A 24,700-nucleotide genomic window follows, 5' to 3' on the forward strand; every position below is an offset into this window, starting at 1 on the left:
ATGTCCATTTCCCCACTAACATAAAATTAATAAAAATGTAATTCAATGCATTGACTCACTGATTTAGCAAACATTTTATCCTCACTGATGAACGTATAAAAAGTGCTAGGTCAGGAGTCTGAACAAAATGAAATAGATCTCTGCCACCATGGAGTTTACCAAGTTACCTTCAGGGGATACTCTAGAAGAGATCCTTGTGCTGAAAGATTGCAACTATGACATTTTATTCAATCATTGGCAGGACATTAAAAATTGCTTACATTAAATGCATATTGCTGAGTTCCCACTGAACACTTGTTTCTAATTTTTAATACATGGAAATGCTGCAGTAAAATATACCACAGGCAATATATTGTAGAAATCGCAACCATTTTCTTCTTATGTACCAACAAATATTTTGGAAGAGGGAAATGAGAGATAAATCTTGTTTTCAATCAAATCGAAAAGATCTGAATAGTTAAGTGTGTATATAATGTTTTCAAAGATTCTTCACATTAATTTTGCAAACAGCCAGGATTTGGCTGCTAAAAAATTTCCAAACATTCATTGACTCCTTTACATCAGTGTTCACAGGGTCACATAATAAATATTGGAAAGTCTGGATGCCAAATAAACACAGTTTGATTTTAAAGTGTTTAATGCATGTACTTTATTTAAATGTTGCTTTGAACACTGAGATATGATTTTAGGATGCTTACGGTTACTCTAATACATACTTTTAAAACAATGGTCAAAGCAGCAATTACATCAGCCAACTCCAGAAGTGCTATACACCCAATTAGTACTTTGGTAAATTATAAAACAAATGTACACAAGAGCACTTTAGCAGAAACTAATTTGGGAGACAGCAAACTGCTAAATTCTGTACAGGAATCCAGTGGAAGAAGAGTCATTCTTGGAGATGGAACAACACCATGACTTCACAGCCTAGAATGCGCAATATGACCATCAGTGGACCATTTCAACCATCTAACAACCAAGGGGAGCTGCCAGAGAGTCAAGCGGTCTCATTCCAGATGCCAAAAGCAACAGGCAGGTCATCACAGTTTGGCTTCTAAAGACATGACTTTTTATTTCTGCTGAAGTCATCCAGATAAGTGAATATAATAAATGCAATAAAACGTAACCCAACCAGAATTTTATGTCACTTTGTACAGACACGGGTATGTGAACTGAAGTGCTAAAGGAAAATACAAATACATGTTTGTGTTTAAGGGTTCAATGCTAAACTTTAACCATCCCTTCCCCCACTGCACCTTGAAGCATTTTCTTATTATAATATTACTGTGAAATTAAATCCTTGTCCATTCTTAGAAAGAAAACTAAATGTCCTGTCTGATACTGAAGAGTTAGTATAGGCCTACTCATTCTCTGCCAAGATTGGTTTAAAAAAAAATTAAATTCCACTTAGAAAAAATAATTTCTATTTAAATTACATGCTAACAATTCTTCAAAGTAAGCAATTCCCATCATACAGTACAGAAATTCAAAACTGATCCTGCCAAAACTTTATTTTTTCAGAAAAAGTGCATAAAACTTTGACGCACTTAACACAAGGGTCTGTAACAAATAGTTGATGGAAAGCAGGACTGCATTTACACTTGAATATATAAGGTACTTAAGAATTTATACTTGTGAAAAATCACAATGATTTTAAGACGATTTTGCCAAATCAATGATGGCAAATGAAGTTAGGCAACACATTTTAGAAAGATGATTTATATACTACATATAAATGAAAGGCAAACATAAATACAATTGATTTAAGTTTAATTACATTAATATAATTTACACCATACCTATACCCACATGGTAACAGCCACATGGCAAATTCACAGTTATAACTAAAAAACGATTTAGAACAGTCCTTTTGTTCCACTACTATTTGCGTAATTCCCAGTAATAGACTTAGAAGCCTAATACGTGTATGCTTATCTTTTATGGATTATAATAATCTATAAGTTATACTTCAACATTGTGGCTTGAAAAACAGACACTAGTGTGTTTTTATGATTTAGTCAAAGCTGACTAGTTTCAGGTTTTAAAAACTTTCAGGTTGAGCAGAGCAAAATCCACTCCAGACCAAGGCCTGCATGTCCTACAAATTCTTCTTTGTCACAGATGGCAATCCACCCAATGCGTCAGTGACTCTTAAACCTCTGAAGTCAACAACATCACTCCCACGCTTGTTTTTTTAAAGTGAAAGAAAGGAATAGCAATGTGAAGAATTCAAAACAAAAATAAAACCTACATTTTTAGAAGGTCATCTTGTGCTTTAGAGTTTCTGTTTGCTTGTTAGTTTGGAAACTCTCCATACTCCTAAATGTAGCTTCCATGTTTATGTCCCAAGACCCCACTCAGAAAGAGGGAGAAAGTTTTCCAGGTTTCTTAGCCTACCTTTGGTTCCTCACTTCCCAGGCAATGAATAGGAGACCGTATCCTTTCTTGTAATGTTTTTCTTTCTTTTACCAAACTTTCTTGGAAAAAAAAAACAAACCTTGAAATATTTCCATACCACTTTTTTCCAAAGGATAATTCCTGATTAATACAGGCAGGAAAACTCAAGATTTATTTTCTTCCATTCCCAAACAGGTGAGATGTGAATATTGATGTTGTGCCCTCTTCCTTCTAATAAGCCTTGAGTAAAACTTAAAAGAAAAGTCAACCTGAAAACTAAGAGTTGAAGGTACATCAACTTTATCGTTTTGGTTTTTCTTTTGTTTCCACAGAACTCCACGTCGTTCTTAACACTTCAGTATTTTTCTCACATCCTATTATTTTATATGCAAATTACAATATAGCAATGTAGCTTCAAATGCTGTTCTGTTCCTAGGTTTTTCCACATAAGTTACCCACCACAAAATATCTCCTACAGCCATTTTTAATCTCTTTCCTTATCTCCCAGTAACCATTGGTTCTCCACTCTGAAACTTCCCTCAGTTTGTCAAGAGTTCCTAGAGATAAACATATCAATAATTGAAAGCTAACTGGTGAAGGAGCTATGCAGGATTGTTCCCTTTCTTTGTCCATTAGTCTAAAATATACATATGTACATACACCTACACATACAACAAATTTACACTGTCAGCAGAAATAAACTGCAGATGTAATTCCATACACACACTTAGAGATTCACATTTTAACAGCAAACTGACACACAGATATAAGGAAATATAGTTTTATACTCCTAAATTACATAGCAAGCTGGAATAGATAAGGCGCTTTTTTTTTTAAGATTTATTCTTTCTTAGGAGTCTTAGAAAAAGGAGACATAAACCTCAAGCTATGTCTGTAGCAGTTATCAGTCAATGTGGGATTATTTTTACTGACAAATTATCCGACTTGCTTACTCTATACAAAAAGTGATATAAACATACTGTATACAAAACACAAAACAGAGAATTCGAGATAACAAATGGAAAAGTTATACAAAATACTTGATACTGTCAGTATGTAACTCTGTATAGCTTTGACCAAAGAACTCTTAGCCTGGACATTCTTTTCTGATATGAGGGAAGGGTCATAGCTATATAGCATTCTTACCTACAGAAAAACAGGAATGAATTGACTGGGGGCAGGAGAGACCTGGGGACACAGTTGAAATACGTAAGTGCACTGTTGTACATATGTATACAGCTTAGCAGTGTCATGTTAGCTGAATTAATTTCTTTTGCATTGTTACATTCACCAGTAGGTGATCCAGAGTACAAAATACAGTAACAGAGAACTCAGTTTTCATACTTACTGCTTGGTACAGTTATTAAAAATAAACACTTGCAGATAACCATTGAGTAGCTGTCAAAATACTGACTAGTTTTGAAGAACTTGAAGGCCAAGAACCTGGTCAAATGAATAAAGATCAGAAATGATCAAAAGAAATTCATATAGAAATTTAACACTCAGCAAGTGTATCATAACCATTTTTCATTTGCTCACTCAGAGACTCATTCACAATAGCTGAATTACACGTATTTATACTGAGTTATGTACAGTTAGTTGAACATAAATATGACAGGTACTTATGAAAAACTACTATGTAGATGGTTACTAAGTTTATAGTGATTTGTGTACTGATCTAGTGAGTCCTAGGGTCACCTTGGTACAGTCGACTTTTTAAAATCTTATCAGTTTCTTGACACAATCAGTGAAAAACTGCACAGAAACTCCGAGTCCCAGCAAGTGATCAGGCCCATCGTCCACTGGAGGCGAAGCTTCTGCTGAATGAGAAGTTGATTTCAGAGGTCTTGTATTTTCCCCAAGCACCAAAAGGCACTACTACTGCAGTAGTGTTATCTTCAGTACCATACTGTATTGCCTGCAAGTTACGGCAGGAAGGAAGAGATGAACAATGGAAATCAGAGTCTGTACAAAAAGGAATCAGCCTTTCTCTGGAAGGCCAAACTGGTTTAAAACATAGTGACTAACGCAATTATTTCACAGTGGTTTGTATCAATTGCATATAGGATAACTGATGTCCCAAACAACTGTATTAACTATATGCCACTGTAGCAGTTTTGGCAATAAATACACCAGTGGACTAAGGTACAAGATATGTAGCTCCTGAAGAAGAAAACACATGTAAAGCATTTAGCATAGGCACTAATGCGGGGCTAAGGATTCAGTGTTAGCTCTTACCTAGCAATTCTGCTCCTAGGAATTTAGCTTAAAGAAATAATAACCTAAGGAAATGGATGTGTATAAAGATAGAAAACTGTAAGAAAGTTTATTACAGTCTACACAAAACAGAAAATTGGCATAAACTAAACTTCCTACAGTGGAATTATAAATCAATTTTAGGAACTAATGCAAACAGCAAATTATATAGTCAGCATTAATAAGTGCTTGGGATTACAGCAAATGTACTTCAAAAGACCTCAGAGCCTGGGACTTCCTGGGTTCGATCCCTGGTCCGGGAAGATTCCCACATGCTGCGGAGCAACTAAGCCATGTGCCACAACTATTGAGCCTGCGCTCTAGAGCCCGCGAGCCACAACTACTGAGCCTGCATGCCACAACTACTGAAGCCCGCGCACCTAGAGCCCGTCCTCCTCAAGAGAAGCCACCGCAATGAGAAGCCCGCGCAACACAACTAAGAGTAGTTCCTGCTCGCCGCAACTAGAGAAAGCCCACGCACAACAACGAAGACACGACGCAGCCAAAAATAAATAAATAAATTTATTTATTAAAAAAAAAGAAAATACCTCAGAGCCTGAGGTCAAAACTCTGAAGAAAAAGATTGATAAAAAATATGTGATATAGGGGCTTCCCTGGTGGCGCAGTGGTTGAGAATCTGCCTGCCAGTGCAGGGAACATGGGTTCGAGCCCTGGTCCAGGAAGATCCCACATGCCGCGGAGCAACTAAGCCCATGTGCCACAACTACTGAGCCTGCTCTCCAGAGCCCGCGAGCCACAACTACTGATCCCGCGAGCCGCAACTACTGATCCTGTGAGCCACAACTACTGAAGCCTGTGCACCTACAGCCCATGCTCTGCAACAAAGAGAAGCCACCGCAATGAGAAGCCCGTGCACCACAGCAAAGAGTAGCCCCTGCTCGCCACAACTGGAGAAAGCCTGCATGCAGCAATGAAGACCCAATGCAGCCAAAAATAAATAAATAAAATAAATAAAGTAAAAAAAAAAAAAAAAAGAGCTATCTATCCAAACAGAGTATTAACACATGGAAATTTTACATTTTTTTTTACTGGATATTATCCAGCTTCCAAATTTTAGCTCTGACTGGCACACCGACATACCACTCATCCATACACCTTTTTGTATTTGTTTGTTTTTACACACCCATTTTTCAAAACCAGAAATTGACTATGCTATAGTGTTTCTATATTGGATATTCATGTGGAGCAGTCTAGTTTAAAATGGTCTAGTGGTTGGATTCAGGAGCTCGGCTGTCTGGGTTTGAAGAGCAGTTCTGCAACGTGACAATCTTGCCATCTTGAGTAAGTTACTTAATGTCTCAGCCTCTGTGTCTCTGCCCTCTTCCTTTGTGAAGAAGGGATAATTCTAGCTCCAGCCTCAGAGGGTTATCACGATGATTACATGAGTTAAATACATATGAGTAGAAGAGTGCCTGACACACAGTGACATTAGTATTTGCTAATGTTATAATTTACCAATGCTGTTACTATCATTTCAAAATGTGTACAAAGCCAAAAAATAAACGTAGCTCATTTCCTTGGCATATTAATTTTACTTAACTACTTGGAAGAATTGTAAAAAAATTTTTAATTGGAAATATTATGGAGTCAAGTGTAAAATTCAATGTACTACTAAAGCTAAAACACAAGATTTCAAAGAAATCTCCAGTCAGTGGTGGCCCCTCCAGGCTGCACCGAAACCTGCACCTGGCTTTGTTCTCTCCTCCCCGCCCTGGGACTTCTCTAGCAGAACCTCTGCTGTGTCACCTGTTCAGTAACTGCATGGGCTGCTTCATTGGGATCATGGCATTGATTGACGAAGTCACAAATCTCTTGACTGTTTACCATGAAGTTAATTCCATCTGTAGTGAGGACCAGGAAGCTGTCATCAGCATGATGTAGCTGCAATCAGAACCAAATGCATAGGATTATAAACTAGGCTCAGCCTTAGAAGAATCTTCATAATTCAACAATTTTATCTGTTTTCTGAGTGGTCATCCGTGTTTCAGAGCTTGTAGGCAAACAGAGTGAAAATGGAAGGCCTGCATTTAGGGCAAAAATAGCAACATTTAGCATCAGTCAGGGAGGACAAACCTAACACTTACTTAGTAACACCATGGAGGCAGAAGCCAGATAGCTAAATGCTGACAGGCAGCTTGATGTAACGGCTGAGAGCACTTCTCTGGGGCCAGGCTTCCTGGGTGTGAAACCCACCTTTTTCAACTGGGCAAACATAGGTAGGTTGAAGTGTATATGCTCCAGATTTGTTTTCTCTGTAAAATGGGGTAGGAGTAGCTATTTTGAACAGAGCCTGGCACACAGTAAACTGCTATGTAAGTATTTGTTAGACGAAATGAATATAAGTGGGCTATCTATAAGACATAAAATTGTTCCATAAATTAACAATCATTTGCTGCCATTACTGGGGGCCTACACTGTAATGTGCCAGGTACTAGAGCAGGCGGGGGGTTGCACAGTGAAGTGTCAGCTCACCACTGGGTGTATGCCGGGGGAAGTGTAGCGTAATGGGGGCAATGATTAGCAGCAAGCAGAAGATGTCACAGGAAGGGAGGTGGGACAATTATTTAGCTTGGTGGAAAAAGGAAGTCAGGCTCAGCTTCCAAGGGAGGGTGACGCTGAATGACGAGGTGCAGGTGAGGAAGGGCAGTTCCGTGATGCTTCCGGGCACATTCCACAGCAGGGTGAGACAAAGCCAACACTTCGTCACACGTTAGGCCAGGAAAGTACTATCTTATTTTCTCTGAAAAGTTTATCTATCCTTCCATTAATAGCTTCTTTTTAAAAGCCATTCTGGGGACTTCCCTGGCGGTCCAGTGGTTAAGAATCCGCCTTCCAATGCAGGGGATGCGGGTTCAATCCCTGGTCGGGGAACTGAGATCCCGCATGCCGCGGGGCAACTAAGCCCGTGCGCCGCAACTACTGAGACCATGCTCTCTGGGGCCCGAGCGCCACAACGAGAGAGGAGCCCACGCACCGCGAGGAAGAGCCTGCGTGCCGCAAGGAAAAGATCCCAAGCGCCACAAGTAAGACCCGACACAGCCCCGAAACAATAAATAAATAAATAAATAGATATTTTTTCAAAAACTAAGAATAAAAGTCACTCTGGCTTCAGTTAAGGCTTCCAAGAAAGCCTGCGGCTGGAGACAATCCTGCATTCATTCCTCGCCTGTGTATCAAGGGTTTGCACGTCCTTTCTTACCTTAATCCTCTTTGTTTCCGGTTCTGCTATCACACCGCTGGTTTTAAGATCCAGATCTCCAAGACTCCTGGTCATCGCGAGTCTGCCGTTCACGTGAGGCTGTCCCAAACTATTCCAAGCTACAAAACCGCCACATTTCTTAATCCTGGTCAAAAAAAGTTAAAAGACTATGCTATGATACCCAGAAAACCAAGGCTCTGTTAAACTTAAGCATAAAATCAGTTTAAAATGCAAGGTTTTATTTCTATCTTGAACTATATGAATACCATCCTTATAGAAAGATTGACCAGTGGAGGTGGTACCTTTCTTTTTCATCTTTTCTTTCTGGAGTGTGGTCGATTGTCAGCTTCATGGGTTTTCCTTTTCTGCACAAAATAGCTCGGCTATCCCCAACACTGGCTACAACCAGTTCAATACCATCTCGCAAAAGGGCTACTGTTGCGGTAGTCCCAGAGGTCAGAAGGGTCGCTGCAAACATGATGAAAAAGAGTACAGGTCAGTGACAGTCACATGACTGGGTATGGAGTTTTTATTGCAAGATAAAGCACAGGCATGTTAAGCTAATGCTGAAATGTATCATTCTAATTTAACTAGAGCTATGCAAATAAAATGCAAATGAACTACGTAAGTAAGAGCATGCAGAGAAAGAGGTATTTTCTTCAGTAACAAGGCCCCACGCTAACCTAATTTGGTAAAAAGTGCATCACTGTCTCCAAAGGGCTTCTATTTCTATACAGTGGGGTTCACTTGAATGGATCATTATTACTCCTTTGTGTGTACATCAGGTGTTGGCATTAAGGGTGTTACATTTTAATTAGATTGGCTAATATGGCAGGATGATTTGGGTCTACAGAGCCCATTCAGGCAAGCCAACTTTTCTAAGGTCTATACACTCAGCTTTTTTCTTCCATTTCGTACCCCTATCGTGGGAAATTATTATCAGTTAACAGGCTAAATAAGCAAGATATGCCAAGTGCACCATGGGCTCTTCAAGTACTATATTTTACATTCTTTCCTTCTACACCTGTTTTAATTTTACAAATGTTCACCAAAAAAAAAAAATCCTAAAATGATCAAAGGTCCACATTCTTTTCTTCTTTGTCCTCCCCAGACATGAAACAAAGGTACAGCCGTCATTATATTAGGAGTAAATCTGGAGGGCAGGGAACGAAATTCATTCTAGTTTCCCATAAACTTGGTATAGTTCACACTTGTAGTTCCAGCGGGATCTAAAACAATCAGTCTGTCCCCAAATGCAGGACAGTTCTGCCAAGTGCCAGTCCTGTGGTCAAGCCCTGGGCCCAGAGCACTCCAAGAATATTAATTTCCTCTGACCAATAACAAAATTACATGTTGCTTGGCTGGAGGTCACCGCTTATTTCCTCCATCCAATCCAAAGTGCATTTTTGCATCTTTCTTTGGTGTATTCTAACAGTGTCTGCCCTAAGTTCTTTACCACTTATTAAAGTTTTTGAGGGTGCATTGAGCCTTGTCAAAGTGAGAATACTGTGAAATTATGGGCTAAAAAGGAAAGGAAATAGAAAAAATCAAAAAAAAAAGCATTTAAAGCAGGTATTATCTTCAGTAACATGGTTAATTCTTTAAAGCATCTAAGTAAAATATTCAGGTGATCATCTAAAGATGATTTTGACTTCAAAGGCAGATTTAGGAAAAATGAAGTGCTGTTGACTGACTGAGGCTCAGTCTTTCCCATTTTTTTTTTAAGACAATTTTAAAAACAGCAGTAATGCATTTTGGAAAGATATATATGCATGTATTTTCCAATCAGTATATTAAAATGCCTGCTTTAATCAGAAGAGGAAAATGGAAAAAAACATGAATAAACCCTGCTTAATCTTCTATATCCGTGCCGAATTTACTTTATGGAGAACAAGCATTTATAGGTTGCACTATCTTCCCATTTATCTCTTTTGATTTTGGAACTGCTGTGCCAAAGTAGTATCATCTTGGCAAAACTAAAATACATTACATGTCGTTGTTGTACAACACAAACATTTTAGTGTATCAGTGATGTTGATATTACAAATGTCAACTTGTGAGTGTCCCAGAACATTATACAAGGGAAGCTTTACAGTTTCACCTCTGTAATCTTTTCAAATGATTAGAAGAGCCAGGCGAGAAAACACAGGCGTTTACTCAGATGCTACCTGTCCAGGGAGTTTAGTATTCTCCTTTGTTTAAACTGTCAGGAGCAGCTTTTGTCTTTTCTTTTTTTTTTTTTTTGGCCGCGCTACACAGCAGCATGTGGGATCTTAGTTCCCTGACCAGGGATCGAACTGGTGTTCCCTGTGGTGCAAGCTCGGAGTCTTAACCACCAGGGAAGTCCCAGGAGCAGCTTTTTCTTAAAAGTGGTTTTTCATTGGCTACAACAAGAGTTAAAACTTCATAAACGAAAACTTCAAGTTTAGCTGCTTAGGATTATAATTTATGGCTCTGCCATATGGAAATTTAAAAGAGCTTGAGTTTTTAACCAACCCAACTTCACAGTTCCAAAATCCCAGGATGTATGGGAAAGTTTTCAAAACTGTTGATTCTGGTTTGCTAAGCATCTAAGAATATAAATATTAAATCAGCATTTATTTGCATTTAACATGGAAGTAAAAATTCTCACTTTTTTCCCTAACAACAAAACTATAAAACTAAGACATCTTTCAATAAGTTCTTAACACTCACTGGACATTTTCTACTGCAAGTCATCTCAACTAATGGGACAAACAGGATGTGGGAACCTTCCAGTAGTCCAGGCTAGGAACCGCTGGACTCCTTCACCTGGGACAAAATTAAGCAGATCTCTCTTTCCACTGAAGCCCAGCATATAGTGTCCACGGGCTCCAGGTCTAGAGCTGCTGACCGGGCACAGTTCTCTGCCACAAATAACACGCACAGAGGCAAAGAGGAAATTCACCCAGGAATTGCGCTCAAACATTACAAACCTGCAACACAGGGGAGGGTAGAGAAAGAGCTGCAAAATAAGGGGAAGGGTTTTATTTTGGTGAAACTTTCACTAGCAAATTATATAATATTCCGGGAGATGCCAAATCAATGATTCCAAAACTCAGTTTGCCCAAGTTGATGGTATTTTGTAGTTGAGTCTGTTTTTCATCACAGAGCAACGCTTCTTAGTTTTGTGGCTTCCCAAGGTAGGAAAACCTATATACAAATGTATGTGTACCAAGACACATATTGTGGTGACACAGACACACATCTACATACTCATGCACACACACACAGTCAGTCAGTCAGTCTTGAAGAGTAAATCAGTACCTTTACTGAGTTGAAAAAAATGCACTGTAAATTTGTTTGGTATCAATATCGAACTGTCTCAGTTCCAAAAGGGAAAATTCATGGGAATTCATGGGTAGAGCACTGAATAGTTCGTATCTGACAAGCATACCAGAGAGGATGTAAACTACAGTATACCACCAAATTACTGGGATTTAAATATAAATCAAGAAGGAATCAAAGCACCTCCTATACCAGATATAAGGAGTGACTTATTTGTTAATGGCGCTAAATGCAGGGATTTTAGTATCTAGAAGGCATTTTTTGAGTAGATGATTAGTTTAAATTAATTGTTTAAATAAAGGCTAGCAAGGCTCTTGAGCTCTAATGAATGTTTACAATTTTATGTAATTCATAAAATGGGAGTTTCTGCAGCTCTCTCTTTCCTCCAGTGTTGCAGGTCAATATATCAAAAGAAAAATGATCAAGATTTTGAATGGCAACATAAAGAGTAAAAGCTGTACTTTTCAAAGTATAACCCCCCCCTAGTAATTATTTAACTGTGTAAAAAACAATATGTATAAACCAATACAGTTTCAATGTTTATCAAAAATGGGCATTCTAGACATGTATGAATCATAAACACTAAATCAGTAACAAGTTGAAGCAGTAACAGCACAATAAGAATATCTCTTCAATGCTGTCCCTATTTTTTTGCTTTTGGCTGCCTCCAACATAAGAAGGGAAATCAAAAACATTGCATTTCTCACACTGGTTATTTTTTAGTTTAATTCTTCCATAAAGAGATCAAGTAACATGAAGAGCATGGAAGTTTCCAATGAGACTCACAATGCTGCCACCAACGTCTCCCACTCTGAACGTCAGAGCAAGTCTTCTCTTTTTGATCCATTTGTCTCTTGGGGAGCTTTGTTGCTTTCAAATCTTAAGCAATCTAGAAACACTTCGAAGAGTTTATCGGATATATAGGATATCATCTAAGTTTTCTACCATCTGGTTTAAGTGACAATTTGTTCATTAAACAATAGACTAATGGGACATCATTTGAACTTACTGGCTGGTTTCATTAATTGTAAAAATACACATGACTGGAATAAAATGAATACAAAATATTCAAAGATGATGATGAAATTAGCTATTTGTAAATAAGGGTAAATTGAAAATGCATCTACAACAAATCAATAAAAATAGCCAGCAATTTCTTAAGGGCTGTTTCTTGATAAGTGGCATTCTGATTTTATTCTCCTCAAACTACCCCCACTTTAAACTGAAATAGTAAATATTTTAAATGCTAACGAGATAATTTGAAGTATTTTATGCAGATATTGGATGAAAGTCTTAAAAAGAAGAGAGTGTTTTATTTTCACTTCATTATTTTCACTTTCTTTTGAGAAAGCTAATAGTATGACGTGGGGCACTCTTCCCTACCTGAAATTCCAGCATTAGTGATTCATTCCTATGGTTAAACCAATCTCTTTTCAGCTTTCCTTACTCAAAACTCAAATCCCCCCTAGAAGTGATAACTCATTAAAATATATACATTATATTAATAATTCGGTTAAATCAGCTATAGGATAATCAAGGAATAAGTTATAATAACTTTGGTAAGAAAGAGTAGGCAGTGGAGATCAGTTTAGTCCAAATAATTATTGAGAATCTCCCAGACTCTCTACAGGGTGCTGAACCCTAGAGATTCAAAAATGAATAAGCCATGGCCCCTGCCCTCAAGCTGATCACAGAAAGGGTTCAAGGAAGGAAAATGGAGCTGATGCTAAAAGAAAAGGTGAAAGAAATTGGAGAGGGCAAACTGCACTTACTTCACAATTTTATTTAACTAGCATCGGTCCTACTCACAGCTATGCCAAAAAGAATATTATTCGCTCTTATAATACTGATACTGCTTCAGTTCTTACTAAAAACTAAAAAATGTTTTTTAATTTAAATAATAACTTTGAAATCTGAAGTGGTACACGTCTTTTTTTAAATCCACATATTGAAAGGTTAAACAACATACAGCATCCCATCTTTAGTGGCTTTAATATATTTGATAAAATAGCCCCCAAATATCAAAAAGCAATTTTTGCCACCTTTGAAAGCCTTGGTAACTGATTAAGAATAAATTTAAAGTTGTTCTCAAAATACTTACTTAAAAAAAAAAAACACAGACTAATTGACCTATAAGAATGCATCCAAAGTAAGACTTAAGAACAACAATGTCATAACAGACCCTTTCTTTTTCTTTTAGTAGTACACGAAGCATCATTCTGTCATGCTCCATTATACTTGCAAGCAAATGGCCATTAAATGAAAAATAAATTTTAGAATATCTTATGAAAGGTCTGAGATCATTAACTCAAAGTATGTGACAGAGGAACTAAGTTAAATAAATACATTTTCATTTCATTATTAGAAATGAAGTACATTTTTATGATTAATTTCTTTGCACAACTGAATCAATGTGAGAAAGGTATCTTTAGAAAGGTTCTTTTAAGGTAGGCAAGTTAAGTCAATTCTCTCCCTAAGTTTGAAATTCCCTTTAACTGTAATTTATTATTTAATAAATGAAAGGAGTACTCTCACATTTTATACCAAATCTATCACTGTTTTAAGCATCTTCGTCAAGTAGATCCTTTACAAAAGGGCTGACTGCACCCGTGAAGGGTTAATGGTTTTTGACTGTTGGCCACATTCCCATGGTAAACTTGAACATTCCTTTCTGAAAACCTTGCCCAGTGAGCTCTACCTATTTACACAACAGCTGGGGCACACCACCTGCACTACAGCCGATAAACTTCGTGGTGTGATACACAGCCGACCTCCTTATGGATGAGATAAGAGCATACCAATATTCAGCGTTATAAAAATACAACTATAAGAAAGTGTTTTGATGTCTTCTTCACTTTCGTGTGTTTTACCCACGGGGAACCAGTACAGAATCTCTTCACTTTTGTATGTTTTACCCACGAGGAGCAAGTACAGAATCTTATGCTAACACTACCGTCTCTCAACCCTTATTTTCACGAGGTGAGGGGCCAGCTGGAAGGCGGGAAAAAAGTCCAAAGGAACGAAGCAGAGAAAATGGGCCTGACTAATCTACAAACGAGAAAATAAATCCCTGAACTGAACAAAGAGAGTGGACCCTAATGCTTTTTGGAGAAGTATGATGGTGATAAGGTTCTCGACAAAGAGGAGGAAGAACTTCTTAAAATGGCAAATAGACCCATCCTAGAGTCATCGTCTCCAATACTCATCATTAAATGTGCCCATGAGAGAGGCCACGGTGGGTGCCAGGAAGATCTCAGCCCTAACTCTGCAATTGACCTTTTACCTCTCTCTGAGTTTCACTTCCTTATCTGCGAAATGGCGAGAATCTGCAGCCCTACGCACTCCAACTGAAAATTATAAAAATAATATTGCTGTAGTACACTTTGACCTCCTTTAAACAAAAGGATGAACAAAACACAGATTAATGTTACTGCATGATTCATTTTCAAATCGGTTATGAGGTCTATATGCATACATTTAAATGGTTGCTGCAGAAGTTTTCAAGATTAACTTTCTGAGCAATAAATTGGGGGGCCAGCTCACCAAAAAACATCAGCTACATTTTCCTGAAATGGTTTTGATAAATTTAGTCAAAATCAGAAACATTTTACTTTCAAAATGTAAGGTCATACGGTACACAAATTCTAAAATTCAGCTGACATGGCCTTGTGTTTAACAAATACAAAAAATGTCAACTAGTTACCACAGGAAAGCTGCAAGATCAAGCTTTTTTTTTAAGAAATGGAAGAAAAAAATATCTTCCTTCTAATTTTACAGAGTAGTGAATATTAGCCATTGTCCTTTTCTATTGAGGACCAATTAGCAATTTTCTTCTGGTGTGGACATTTATTCTCTGGCTAGATGAGATTACCCTATAGTGAATTTCAGTACTTGCTCATCAGATTCCTCTAAAAAATAAACCCTCTCACAGTACGGACCTCTTGCCCGTAAAACAAGCAATCAAACAGATTAAAAAATGTTTTTTAATCTTTTTAAAATTGAAATTCAGTATCAGAACCATTTTGGAGCTCCAATTTCTAAAACAATCTCCAATATATTTCATTTAAAAGTGGATTTAATTTGGATTCCAAATAACATTTGAAGTGATTCTTCATTTAAAAAATCATTTTCAACATAAGCATCCTTACAAATAAACTTACATTAAAATTCCCACCCCTAAAGGGCTTAAAGTGTTTCCTTTTTCCCTGAAATGCCCCAGGACAGTAAGGAAAGAGATTGCTTTACTTACCATCAGCAGACAGGTGGGCGTGCCTTGCAAAGGCTTTATCTATTTCTAGAAAAGCCAAGGTCAACACAGTTTCCAAGTTCTCCTCCTTAGGAAGCAAATCCCTTCGTGGAGAGGAAAAAAGAGCCCCAAACAATCATTTGACAATAGGTTTCTAGCCTTCCTCTTGGTCCCTCCAGCTAGCAGTCATTCCATACAATGGATCTCCGTGGCTTGCCTTTCAGAGGCTTAAGATCCACATATTAACGAATCAAATTGAGAAAGAATCAGGCACAGAGATAAGCCTTTAAAAACAATGAAATAAAAGCCCAAGTCTCCATCCTTAAAAAATTAATCCTCACTATCACAACCCTGAGAAGTCAAGAGTTCCTTTATATTAAATTTAAGCCACTGAGTTCCTTTGTGGAATAAGGCAAAATATATATAAATCAACTGATGAACGGTATGAATAACTATGCTTGGGAAGAAGAGTCACACGGTCATGACTGTCACATGTTCTCCCCCTCTATTAATTCTAGCAGTAGTGCAACCCTCAAAAATACATTAATAATAATTGCGGTAAATAAACTCTTTAAAGAGCTCCAAAGCACCCTCATTCAAAGCATTTTCCCCATTCTAATGCCAATCATCTAAAGCTATTTTCAACAAGTATTCCAAGCTACTCACACCACTTGAAAGAATAATTACCACTTATTGAAGCACTACGTGCCCTGCACTGATAGGAGTAAATGCTACTCATAGATTCTCAGAGGACATGAGATCATGTACTTTGTTATGTTAATTCACTTGAAATGATCACAAGTCAAGTGCTGCAGATTCTGGTCAGTGCTCTCACCAAGGGAATTGTTAAAACATACATATTTCTGAAGTGGTAATAATCATCTGTGATAACTGGCATGCTTGAGCAACTGCTTATTCATAAAACAATCGTGTGAAAGCACTCAAATAACTACCCTAACAGTGAATGTTGGGACTTCCCTGGTGGCACAGCGGTTAAGAATCTGCCTGCCAACGCAGGGGACAGGGGTTCAAGCCCCGGTCCGGGAAGATCCCACATGCCGCGGAGCAACTAAGCCCGTGTGCCACAACTACTGAGCCTGCACGCCACAACTACTGAAGCCCGTGCGCCTGGAGCCCATGCTCCGCAACAAGAGAAGCCACCACAGTGAGAAGCCTGTGCACCGCAACGAAGAGTAACCCCCGCTCGCCGCAACTAGAGAAAGCCTGCACACAGCAACGAAGACCCAACGCAGCCATACATACCTACGTACGTACGTAAAACAGACAAACAAACAAACAAAAAACAGTGAATGTCTCAGCCAAAAGGTGAAAGTTTAAACAGGAAGCATAAGGCACACTGCAAAGAGTGAACGTCATTGTATCATTTGTACGTACAGGATGCATTTCTCCATGTGGGTGTGACAGAAGTCGGCCGCCGCAGGTCCGCCATGGCCATCATACACTGCAAAGTACAGGACTTCGTCTGTCAGCTGAGCAAAGCCAAAGCGGTCTTCGTTCTCTTTTCGTTTGCCAATCTGCGAGGCGCAGCCCACGTTCGCCAAGCTGACTTTGGGAATCGGCTTGCCGTACTTAATGCTGGGTGGCAGCAGAATCGGCTCATCGATGCGGTTGTCCCAGATGCCAAAATTATCCCACGTGGCTGGTCGTCCGCTACCATCAGGGTCAAACCGGGAGCACCTGGTCGCCGAAGTGGAGCTGTGGCACGTGGGCGTCACCCGCCTGTCGTCCTGCAGCAGGCGGGCACTGAGCAGCGCTCTCCTCCGCACCTGGTTCCCACCACTTCTAACCAAAGTAAGTAAGGCAGCTGTTGACATAACTCCAGAGGACTCAGGAATGAGGGAAAGGTCAATGGAACTGCAGTGGGCTGCCTTCCAGAGAAACGATGCAACTGAGTGGAAAGAAACAGAGAGAGAGAGAGAGAGAGACTCCATCAGTAATCTCAAATGTAACTGATACATCATTAGATAGTACCAAGGATGAAGTCTGTAAAGAAGGTGGCACTTAACAGCCTACTTCTAAGAATAGTGGATCAAAAAAGAATTGATTTACCTACCCCATTCACAGGGTTTAAATTCTGTAAAACTTTGACAACGTGCACAGCTCACAAAGAACACGTGCTTCTCCAACTTCAACCTACAATCACTTGGGGATCTTGCTAAAATGTAAATTCTGATTCCGTCTGTCAGGTGAGGCCTGAGATGCCGTAGTTCAAACCAGCTCCCTGGTCCCGCACACAAGTTGCTGGTCGGGCAGGCCCACACTTTTGAGTAGCGAGAATATAGAAAACAGGTGTAACTAAATAGTCTTCCCTTCATCAACTCCATTGCTCTGAAGAAAAGGTGGGGAAAAATATTAACAATAACAAAGTCTCTTGCGAGAGTTAGAAATTAAAAAAAAACTGGTTAATAGAATATTTATGATAGTTTTGTACTCAAGAGAGTGCCCAAGTTTTGGCAAAGATACCATCTAGGATCTCAGTTCAGTTTAAGATTTCTCAACTTACTAAACTTTATTATTCTGGTTAATGTAAGTTGGCTCGTGCAAACACGTGCCAGAGGCACAAGGTGTGTGCCTCTCATGTGTGTGATCTCAGGAACTGGGGGGAACTGCGCGTGCGACAAGCAGCCCTGATTTATGAGCCACTGATCTATGCATTTACATTAACAGCTGCAGCTCGTCCGAAAGCCTCCCCTGGGCGTTTGCAGCGGAAATTCCTACACCCCTGCAGGAAGGGCTGTGTTTCTGGCAGTCTGCCATACAAATAAGGTTCTAAGCAGAAATTCGTCTCTATAGTGTTTCGTTCCGTTACTTTATGAATTAAAAACCAACTGTAAAAAATAGCACAATGTGACGATTTGATAATGCCGGCGGAGGGTATACAGGTGTTATATTATTCTCAACTGCACGTTAGAATTGTTTCACAATAAAAAAATGAATTTGAAAAAAATGTATTTCCCCAAAAGGCACACATGAACACACACAAAAAGCCCAGCTTGAATCCATCTACAAGAAAATGCATTACAGATTTGAAACAATCATTTTCAAATAAGTTTTTGGACATCAGTCTAGCTGTGTGTAGGAAGGACCATTACTCCTTTCAGTAAGTAAAGCAGCAGAAGGAACGGAATGAGGTTCCAAAGCACGCCCTTGGATACCTAAGCAATGCAAGTCATCTGAGCCCTGCCTTCTCAGAATTTAGAAGGAAAACGGCCTCCCAAACTATTAATGGGTCGCAAAAGACTTAGGAGGCCGTCCCCTCTTGGCCTTTTAGCTAATAGCATGTACTAAAGCCTGAAACTCACTTCTTTTATGACAGTACTGGGGTCGGGGGAGACGTAGCACCTCCGGTTATCAAAGGGAAACCACATCCCATTACCAAAAAAAAGAGGTGTTTACTCCTTTGCTTCTGTCTGAAGGTTGTATGTTATTCAAAACCAAAAACTGTGTCAAATAAAGGTAAACTTGTGGAGAACTTTCAAAGTATAATACAATCTAGCAAGTAAGAGAACTACGTACTAATTCTTGATGGAGATAATTCACAAAGCAGCTTTCTGTTATAGAAAAAATAAAACTTTAAATATGTTTATTAGAAAACATTCACATTTGAAGAGTGCACCAGAAATTAGCAAAGTACTATTCTTTTGGCTTCAGTCCAAAGCATGTACACCATACTCAGCCTTGTGCCACTCTGTAGTGACACACCTACTTTAAGCAAGAGTTCTAGAATTCCAAACTAGTAAATATTAAGTTTTCTGCAGCTCTTCTAGGATACTCTTGTCTTTTTTTTTTTTTTCTCTCTCTCTCTCTTCCAAAAGTAAAATAAATAAAATGAACAGAGCTGCACTCATATCAGGGAACATATATCCACTGGAAACATTATTTAAGAATGAAAACATGCAGCTTGAGCAGTTTCTTGAAGCCTGCATAAAGTAAAATCAGTCTTCAACCTGGCCTCCTTCCTCATTCCTTATTTATACAATCATCTCAGATAGTAAGCAAAATAGTCACAGGAAAATATTTACTTTAAGGCATACTATTGGCTATTGGGGTAGATGAAATGTAACCCAGATATATTGCCAGTTTACAAAACAAGGTCGGCGTCACTTATGCAAGCAGGCGAGTGTCTAAAGAAGTGGTTCAGTCTCCTTCGCCTTACGCAATATAACTAAACCATTACTAATCTGAGGGAACAACTCAAAGAGGACCTGTGTTCCCAAGCTAAAGAACAGCTTTGAATTAAACCTGCACATCAAGAAGTTTCCTTCAGAGCTTCAAACTACAAATCAGCCGTCATAGCCCACCCCCCCACCGCCCCATGCCCTGGAAATGACGAGGCGCTGACTAGCAAGTAGAATTTATACTGTGGGGAAAAAACAAAAGCCTTTTAAAAAAAAGTGTTCTTTATAACAAAAATGGTAGAGAACAAACTGACAAACACCTAAGAAATATTTTTATTATATGTCAGTTCAGCAATTAAAAATGGGCATGGGTTTATCATTCTGCAAACCAAAAATAGTTATTCAGGAACCCTTTATGTCAATCTCTCAATCGGAAATCAAGGCTAGCTTATTTTCATTTGAACATTTACATTCAGTCTTTGAAAGTCAAAGTAATCCAGAAGAGTCAAAGGGCAGAAGTAATTCTGCTTGAAAGACATTTGAAGACACAAAAATGTCAGAGGAAAAGTTAAATGAACCAAGAGCCCAAGAACACATTATGCTGCACATTATATTCTACTAGCAAAAATAAAATTTAAAAACTAGGCTAAGCAAGAAAATAAAGACAAATAACTTGATTGGAATCCTAGCTACATAGCAGGTTATTTATATAAGCAGCCTAGCTATACTAATAGTCATATAAAGTAAGGAGAAAAAATGGACAGTCTTCCACCTAGGCCAAACTGTTTTCCAAATTCTCTTTTACACCCCAATCAAAACGAAATGTATGGCTCATGATTTACTTTAATCACATGAATTTTTTAAAACGTGTGAGTGTGAGCCTGCATATATTCTACATACTGACAATAAATAAACGCTGAAAATACTTTCCATTTTCATCATTTTAACATTCATTTGTGTGACCAGGCCTCCATCTTCCTCCTCCTCAATGCTTTGGTTAATCTGATACTTTAAAGTCCTGACACAGAACTCTGACAATTGAACAAAGTTGACCCCTGATTGAACAACGCTGACTAGCAGGGGGGATTCTCAGCAAAGAGGGTTAAATGAAATAAGTTGTGAGTCCACAAGAGTAGACATAGAGATTCCACAGTAGAGCGCTGGTGAAAAGCCACGTCCTGGGAGTAGGAAATCTCAGGTGAAAAGCATCAGAAAGGGGGGGAAAAAAAAAAAAAAAAAGCATTTGGTTTATAGTAAACTTCTGAAGTATACACTTTGTTTAAAAATAAAGGGGGGGGGAGTGATGAAGAAAAGCCACATATACAGCTACAAGATTGCTATGCCTATTTTACATTTTCATCTTATTCCAATTTTATAATCCCGCAATGATTTAAACACCTTGGAGCTGTCCAAATGTACTTTTGGAAAACGGAGGCGCTCACAGCCTCTGGCAGCAGCGTGCACTTGGGATTTGAGTTAAACTGCTCCTGACTGTTGAAAGCAGGTAAGAAGTCAGTTTCTTGCTGTCATGTTAAGCACATGCCAAAATTACTCAGGAGTTCTAAGGATCAGTACTACTGAAACTTGCTTAGATTTATCCCTCTAGCAAAAATATTTAACGAAGTATTCACATTTGCCCATTATAAAGTGGCACTCAGGTATCTTTATATCAGTAACTTACACAATGGAAACACAGGCAATTTTAATATTCTTAAAATAATTCTTTAACCACTCCAGAAAAAAAAATTCATCCCAATCAATTCAAATATTATGGAAACCTCCAGAATGTATTTCAGGAAATTTGGACTCCAATATCCTCTTTACCAGTACCCTGCTAGGAGGAAGGAAAGAAAATCTACTAGTCTACATGAGGGAGGAAACAAAAACAACAGAAACCTCCAAGGACTCCTCTTAGGTTTGATGTGAACATATGTATTTGGATGTGTGAATAGAGAAAAGAACATGGGAACAATGAAAAGTATTCATCATTCTAATTCCATAAATATCTTGTAAAACATTTCAGTTAATGTGGATACAGACCATATTCCAAACGTTCATTTAAGAAGAATTTTCCAGAACAACTGAGTATAAGGTGTGTATTTTATCCTTTTTCATTTCCTCTAGAGCACCTAATACAACGGTGAGATCTACACATTAAATTTTCAGTAAATTTAAAAAATAAAGAAGAAGAATTTTCCTTTACGTTCTATCACCAGCACCTCTCCCCCTCTTCTTCTCTAAGATTCCAGTCAAGGGAAGTAGGTGCCTCTGTTGGTGACCAACAGAAACCGACTAAGGTTGCAAGAAAAAAATCCTGAAAAATTATAACTGAGACTTTTTTCCCCCTAGACTACGACACTATCGCTGTCTTTCAAGACCATCATCATCTGTTACCCTAGCTGCCCAATTCTGAAAGCGCCGACCACCTCCTTCTTTCCTCCGCACTGGCGGAGTGTGCAAGGACCGGAGAGGCTCCCAGTCTGAAGCTCTGAAAGGCCGGTGGAGCTTTAGAGACTCCAAATTCCCTGGCTGTTGCCACCCGGAGTCTCGCCTTTGTCATCTCCTGGGAAATCTCTAATTTACAGACAGCGGCTGCGAAAGAAGACGTCAGCAGCCTCAAGGCCTTGAGATTATAGTGCGCTCTTGGCAAAGCAAGACCCACGTCCTCAGATCGACCCCAGCCAGGGCTCTGCATCCTTCTCTCCTCTGATCCCCTGAAAAGCTCACCCTTGGACAGTTCGGGATCCTGGGCTTGGCTCGCTGGCCGGGACAGCTGAGCGACCCAGGGCGATACACCGCAGCGAGCGCAGCCTCCCGCCGGCGCGGCGCGCGGCACTGCGGCCGGCTGGGTTCCCTCGCGCACCTTCCGCCGCCCGGTCCCCGCCTCCCAACCACAGTCTCCGCGGACAGATTCCGGCCGCCGCCACGTCTCCCTCGGCCCGGCCGCAGCTGCAGCGGCGACAAGACGCTGACCCCCGCAGCATCCTCGCGTCCGGGGGTTGGGGCTAGGCGACTCGGGGCCTCGCTAAAGGCAAGCGAGGGCGGGCGGCCCCTGCTTCCCGTCCATCGACCCTTCCATGGTCCCCTCCCTCCTTCCAGCCCGGCCCACCACCCTCGCTCGGCAGGAGCCTCCAGCTCGCAGTCAAGTTCAGGCCGAGCGCGCAGGCTCCGCAGGAAATGCCGGCAGCCGGTGGCTCCGCCAAGGTGGGCCCCGCCCGGACATGCTGCTCCAGACCTCGAAAAGAAAGCAAGCTGCGCACAGAGAACCCAGGCACTGACCGCCGGGCTCGGACTGAAGGGGCTGGGGAACTAAACAGATATTTCCGCTCCCCTGCCCTCCCTGGGGAACCCTCCTCCGTTTACCCTCCATTCCGCGGACCGGGAGCAGTGGGCTGTGCCCGCGTCCGTAAGTATCATAAACGGTTAAATAAATGAAGTACACTCTCCAGGCTCTTACCTCGTGATGGCAATGCCCCTGGAAAAATTTTAATTAGCTAACGGAGGGCGGGAGAGGGGTTTTCTGTAAATAAGGCTGCCTTCTCCGATGTTTCCAGTCGCTGGAGCAAGCAGTTAGCACAGCCACTGGCTCATCTGCTGGAAATTCTCGAGAATTTTTCTCGGGCAGCTGCCAGATGGAGAGGGGAAAAGTCTGTTCCCGCTGACTGATGGCAGCTCCGACCAATCCGCGCTCAGCAACGAGGCGCGCCCGCCTCCCGGGCTCTCGGTCGCAGCCAATCACAGGTTCTGACGGGACCGAGCCTCCCCGCAAGGGCAGTTGGACTTGGCTGACTTTCAGCAGCGCGCCGCAGAGCGACGTCGACTCGGGCCAGTGGTGGCTCGCGGGGATGTCGGCCCTTCCGAAGGCCGTGGCGCTCTGGCCAATGAGGGAGCGCCTCGGCGGTGGGTGAGGTCGAGAAATTTGGTACCTCGCCAGGGGGTTGAGGAGAGGAGGTGTGTCGCTTGGGGCAGTGGAGCGGTAGTGACAACTAGGAAAGCCAGAACGGAATGCCAACACTTTGCCTGGGCGGAGGTAATGAAAGGCATCTGGTTTCATTGCTATTCTTTGAAAAGCTCACAGTGCACCGTTCTTCGTGACTGAACAGGCATCTCGTGATCCCTTGAGAATGTGTGGGGGTTTTTGCACTTTTTATTTATTTATTTATTTATTTTTGGGGGGTTGGGCTGCACCGCGTGGCATGCGAGCTCTTAGTTCCCCCACCAGGGATGGAACCCCTGCCCCCTGCAGTGGAAGCGCGGAGTCCTAATCAGTGGACGGCCAGGGGACTCCCCTTGAGAATGTTGATTCATTTATTCCACAAGTATTTCTGTGTGTTCAGGGAGGACCTTTTGTGTGCCAGGCACTGGAGATAAATCTTGACACAAATAGACATGATAGATGCCTTCATAAAGCTGCCAGCCTAAAGAGGAGGAAGAGGGAGAAGACAGAGGTAAACAAGCAGATAACATAACAAATCATGTCAAGGAAGGAAATAAAGCAGATGTGGATACAGAGGAAGTTGAGGTTAGCTAGAGAGGGTTGTTCTATAAGAACTTTATAACGTTTAAACAAAGAGTGAGAAGATCAGTCAGCCACGGAACCTGGAAAGTGATGATTGTTCTGGGCAGAGGGGACAGCAGAGCAAATGTCCTGAGGTGGGACAGCTTGACATTTTGGAAGAACAGAAAGGCCAGTGTGGGTCTAGTTTACAGGGAGGGAGAGAGCAGCATGACAGAAGGAAATGAGGTAGACAGAGGCCAGAGGATGAAGCCAAGACTTGGAATTTGCTTTACATTTTAAATATAAGGAGACTCTACTGAGGCATTTTAAGCAAAGGAGAAAAAGGATCTGGTTTAGACTTTAAACTGCTTTGGTTAATGTGTAGGCGAACAGGTTATTGGGAGACTGGTTAGGAGACTAAATCAGAGGAGCTCCAAGGTGTGAGATGACCTGTTTTAAACTATGGTGATATCACTGGAGGTAGAGAAAAGCAGAGATTTTAAAGATAAATTATTAGCTTGTTTTGACATATTAAGTATCCCAGTCCCCGGACAACTGTTCTGAAACCAGGGCTTCCTGGAATTTTCTGTTCTTTAATCATTTTATTGAAGCCATATATATATATATATATATATATA

The 24,700-nt window shown here is 40.3% G+C and overlaps 1 protein-coding gene across 1 annotated transcript; it reads right to left on the reverse strand.

Moving 5' to 3' along the window:
- Positions 1–619: 619 nt before the first annotated feature.
- On the reverse strand, positions 620–23,199 carry PPM1K (protein phosphatase, Mg2+/Mn2+ dependent 1K). Its single transcript, XM_059922394.1, has 7 exons — positions 23,022–23,199; positions 16,821–17,334; positions 15,429–15,529; positions 8,176–8,341; positions 7,874–8,018; positions 6,421–6,555; positions 620–4,315 (listed from the first exon to the last, which is right to left on the reverse strand). Exons 2-7 carry the CDS (start codon positions 17,258–17,260, stop codon positions 4,184–4,186), a joined length of 1,119 nt encoding a protein of 372 aa, XP_059778377.1. The 5' UTR covers positions 17,261–17,334; positions 23,022–23,199; the 3' UTR covers positions 620–4,183.
- Positions 23,200–24,700: the final 1,501 nt, after the last annotated feature.

This window comes from Balaenoptera ricei, chromosome 5, assembly GCF_028023285.1.
Source record: "Balaenoptera ricei isolate mBalRic1 chromosome 5, mBalRic1.hap2, whole genome shotgun sequence".
Lineage (NCBI taxonomy): Eukaryota > Metazoa > Chordata > Mammalia > Artiodactyla > Balaenopteridae > Balaenoptera > Balaenoptera ricei.